Below are 5,225 nucleotides of genomic sequence, written 5' to 3' on the forward strand. Positions count from 1 at the left end.
TTGCACACAGATTCAAACTCACACCACTGTAGTACTCAGGTATACCAGATGGGGGCGATACAGGGTTTGGAAGTGCTAAACATAAGTAGGATGGGATTTCCTCATTATACCCACAGATACACACACAGCAGATACACAACACACACCCCACATATGCAATGCGCACACACACACACACACACACACACACACACAAACACGCAATATATCCTTATATAAACACACATATACAGACATCCTACATATGCAAAACACTAACACAATATATGCAGACATATACACTCTCATATGTATGCATGTGTGTGTGCTACTCTGAAGAGATATAAAAAAGATTCCTCCATTTTCTCCAAGACTTCAAGTCTATATTTTTCTACACATACTACACAAACACAGTCTAACAGACACGTGTTCGAACTATACCGTGGACTTTGGGGGAGCCCACTTGTTTTTTTTTTATATGCACTACTTGCTTTATGCAAGCACTATATAGGATAAATCACTATACAGGATTACCCTATTATACTTTATCGACACGAATTGATAGGTGAAACAACAAACAGCCACCCACAAATAGTCTATAAACAAAGCATCAGGCTGTCTTTGAGTTCAGATGAACAACGGTTAAAGTTACTCGTCGTCAGGCTACAGAAGAATACCATAATTCCTCCGTTCCGTTCAGTTAGGCCTAAGACATCGAGAGTCACGCAGACCTAACAACCCAGCCACAACACATAATTGCGAATAACATGCCTTACCTTAACACAGAATCGACCACAGAGTCCAACGTTTATATTTTTTCTACGAATCTTTGAGTTAACATGTACTAAACATGAGTGGAATTTGCACCGCAGCGCCCCCACACCTTGATGCTCATGACAAGAATAGCATGTAGTTATTTTTATTGAAGTGAATTAGGTTTAAATCGCTATGCATGTGTGTGTGCTACTCTGAAGAGATATAAAAAAGATTCCTCCATTTTCTCCAAGACTTCAAGTCTATATTTTTCTACACATACTACACAAACACAGTCTAACAGACACGTGTTCGAACTATACCGTGGACTTTGGGGGAGCCCACTTGTTTTTTTTTTATAAGGGGGGGTATTTTCTATGAATCTTTGAGTTAACATGTACTAAACATGAGTGGAATTTGCACCGCAGCGCCCCCACACCTTGATGCTCATGACAAGAATAGCATGTATAGTTATCTTTATTGAAGTGAATTAGGTTTAAATCGCCGTCATGCATGAATGAATGATATTTTTGCAATTTTACACATAATAATCCACGATGATCACATTACACAAAACTGAAATTGCACGTCAAAATAACACATTGTCAATATTTTTTGAGACCCCCCAAAATTTCACAAATCCCGTTTTCAGGGGAGCCCATGTCTTATTAAGGGGAGCCGAGCTCCCCCTAGCTCCCCCGTAGTTCGCACCCTGTGCTGCCCACAAACACACAGCGCTCTCTAGATTCTGCTCAAAGAGGAAAGAGTGCCTCATAGACTATTAACACCAACAAAAGAAAGGCAAACCAAAAATATGGATCAAAGAAACAACTGTTATCGCACAGTGAAAGTCAGCTGTTAGACTATAAGGGATAGTTCACCCAAAAATGAAATATCTGTGATTATTTGCTCACCCTCACGTCAATCCAAACCTTTCTTCCATGCAACGCAAGAGATGTTACAGAACGTTCACATTGCACTTTTCCACACAACAAAAGCAGACCAGAAGCTGTCAAGCTCCAAAATGCACTATAAAAATGTCTGAATCATATGATAACTTTGTGTGAGAAACAAGCTGAAATTTCAGTTATAATTCACTGTAAATCTTGCCCTCCATCACAGGCCTCAAACTTCACTCTAGACTAGTTTTGCTACATTTTGATTAGTCACAAGACAATGAATAACAAATTTTGGTATCACTCATTTTATCATATCATTTAAATTTTAACAACACAAACAAGACTTAAATTTCAGTCTGTTTTCATTCATTCACACAAAACTTCAAAAGACTTGAAATACATGTTCAAGTCACATGCACTACTTTTCTGTTTTTTTTTTTAGCCCCTTAAAGCTATTTGCTTTCATTGTATGGAAAAAAAGCAGTGTCACCATTCTGACTTACATCTATAAAAGAAAAAAATTCACATCATTTTGGAACAACATGAGGGTAAGCAAATGGTCACAGAACTGTCATTTACAGGGGAACTATCCCTTTAAGACGTAGATCGCCTTGGTGCATGAGTGTGTTCGAACCCCTATGCGTGTGAACAGAGGTGAAGTGTGTTTTGGCAGGGTGCTATGCTCCCTCTTCACACTCGTTCTACCCAGGGCGCATTAATCATCTCGTGCCGCCTGTTGCTGTAACACCCGGTGGAGAGATACACTTACATACGCATACACTCACTTACACACCCTTTCATTCATCACCGTCAACCATCGCCGTCCTCTCACATTCTCCCTCGTCTGGCAAGCTAACCCTGGGCTGACCCCTGACCTTTATGCACACTCGATTGGCTGTTTAATGACGCATTTAATCAGGCTGCAGATGATAAGGCTGGGTCAACGACCGCCAGAAGGGTTTTAGGTAGCTCATAAACAACACACACACACACACACACACACACACACACACATGAATGGAAGCAGGAATTAAACCATTATCGCCACTGCACAGTAAATGCGAAGCGCACACACACACACACACACACACAGCAATATATCAAACGCACATTTAAATCACATTTGTATCAAGAAACACACCCTCAAATTCACATCCCAACCAATCACGTTTAAGCAACACAGCACAACACCAAGGGATGATAGGAAAGCAGAGCTAGCTGATGGTTAAACGGCAACAGAGCAAGAGCAGTTCTGCTGAACTTATATAAATATATAGAGAGGGACAGACAGAGGGAGAAAGAGAGAAAGACTGAAGAATAAAGAGACAAATAGAATCACTGAAAGAGAGAGACAAACATGCAGAGAGAAAAAAAAGACAGAAAGACAGACAGTCAGGTAGAAAAAGAGACAGACAGACAGACAGACAGAGAGAGACATCAGGGCTAGACAATACGGACTGACCTGATGAAATTGTCACGGCGTCATTACGTAAGTTTATCATTTGCAGGCGTTTAGAAGATGTCAATATTAACATTAAAGCAATTTAAAAACCATTTAAGATGCGAAAAGAGAACTCTCCAAGATGGGCATTTGGACATATTTTGGTCTGTTTTTGTCCACTATAGCATTATTAGATGCGAAAGAAATGGTTTATGTAAAAATAACAGTTTTGGAGAGTATTAAGTAAAGTGAACATTAACATCCTGAAAAAAAATCCATGTGTATCAGTATAGTGGATCCGTGCATTCAGTCTTAAAGTGACAGTTGCATACATGTAAAACCTGCTGCGTTGGGCACTTCACTCCAAAATGAATATAGTCATCATTTACTCCCTCTCAAGTTGCTCCAAAGCTACATGAACTTCTTCTGTTGAACCCAAAAAAAAAAAAACTTGAATATTGGTAACCAAACAGTTGATGGTAGCCACTGACTTCCATATTATAGAAAAAAAAATAATACTATGGAAGTCGATGGCTACCGTCAACTGCTTGGTAACAACATTATTTAAAATAACTTATTTTATATTCAACAGAAGAAACAAACAACTAAAGTGGACGGTGAGTAAATGATGACAAAATGTTCATTTTTGAGTGAACTATCTCTTCTACAACAAAAGAAAAAGAGGAAATCACTAACTGCTTTTGACTGAATAACTTTTGTGCGTGTAATCTACATTTAATTTATACAGTGAAGACTATGGATTGTTATTTTACATCTGATTATTCTTATCTATTTCTTATCTGAATACTACCTGAAAAGCACTGTATTTCATTTTTATCACTTTTCTATTGTATTTATCTGTGCTATTGCTTGTAATTTGTTCATTATTGACTGTTTGTTTGTTGTAATGTTTGAACTTAGTATTAGTTTTTGATGTGCTATCAAATGGGAATTGAAAACTGTGAAACTTCAGTGTTAACCAAATCTAAAATGTTGGTGTTGTAACAACTTTATTTATTAGAAACATGGGCTCAAAAACAATGAAAACTAACTTTTTTTCTTTGTGGTGGGACAACGGAAAATTTCAACCGGGCAACATAAAAATCATTGCGTTGAGCCCTGGACATGCAGAGAGAGAAAGACAGACAGACAGAGTTGAAGACAGAAGAAGAGATCACAATACAGAATTACAAAAGAGAAAGAGAGAAACCACAGAAAGAAAAACTGACAGAGAGAAGAGTTAAAAAAAGAAGAGGAAAAGAGTTCGGCTGAACTGATAAAGATACCTTCTGTAGAACAGTTCCTGCCGCAAGCGGTCTGTTGTATATAGAACATCTCACGGAAAGAGCGTGGACCTTCCCATACGAAGCATTTAGAAAGAGAGAGAGGAAGAGAGGATGGAAGAGAGATACAGTAGAACAACAGAAGCAAAAAATGAAGAGTCGAAGGATAAAAGAAATAAAGAGGAAGTGGCCTGTGACTCAAGAAGAGGAGGAGAAAAAGAGAGGCAGAGCAGCGAAAGAGTGCAGAGCAGGTGCTGCTGAAGCAAACAGAAGGTATCTGAACACCGAACGGCATGCATGCTGCAAATCTGACTCTCCCATTGCCTACCAGATCAACAGATACAGGACCTCAGTGTCCGGAACATCAACATCACTGTGTAATAACTTGCCGTTATTAATATTACTGTAGAGAATTATTAAAATGAACACACTCTCTAATATTGTATAATATAATATAATATAATATAATATAATAATTAACCATCAAGGCGGTCATTAGTATTAGGGCTGCACGATATTGGAAAAAACTCACATTGCAATATTTTTTTTCTCTGCGATATATATTGCAATATGGGAAAAAAATCAGATGACTTCAATAGCTCTATTTGGAAAAAAAAAATCAATGAAAAAGCAGTGCTTTATATTTTTCAGGTAAGTCTAACAGTATTCAGGTACAGAAACTGAATAATCAAATGTAAAATAACTGCAGTTTTCACTATAAAATCTAATAAATCTGTGTTAAAGCTACAAAAGTGATTTTTCTTTGTGTTTTGTTGTTTGATTAACATTTATGACAGAGAAAGCAACAGGAACATTAAACTGCTGTGAACCAATATACTGTTACACATCCATTTTCTTTCTCAATTGTTT

The 5,225-nt window shown here is 37.7% G+C and overlaps 1 protein-coding gene across 1 annotated transcript in view; it reads right to left on the reverse strand.

Moving 5' to 3' along the window:
• Positions 1-5,225, reverse strand: part of LOC107745210 (protocadherin Fat 3-like) — a 150,907-nt gene that overhangs the window by 35,585 nt on the left and 110,097 nt on the right. Inside the window, exon 9 of the mRNA XM_016559067.1 lies at positions 4,359-4,427. Within this exon, the coding sequence (XP_016414553.1) occupies positions 4,359-4,427 (69 nt within the window). The remainder of the gene's footprint in view (positions 1-4,358; positions 4,428-5,225) is intronic.

The sequence above is a fragment of the Sinocyclocheilus rhinocerous genome, unplaced genomic scaffold (assembly GCF_001515625.1).
Source record: "Sinocyclocheilus rhinocerous isolate Xijiao unplaced genomic scaffold, SAMN03320098_v1.1 scaffold257, whole genome shotgun sequence".
NCBI classification, from domain to species: domain Eukaryota; kingdom Metazoa; phylum Chordata; class Actinopteri; order Cypriniformes; family Cyprinidae; genus Sinocyclocheilus; species Sinocyclocheilus rhinocerous.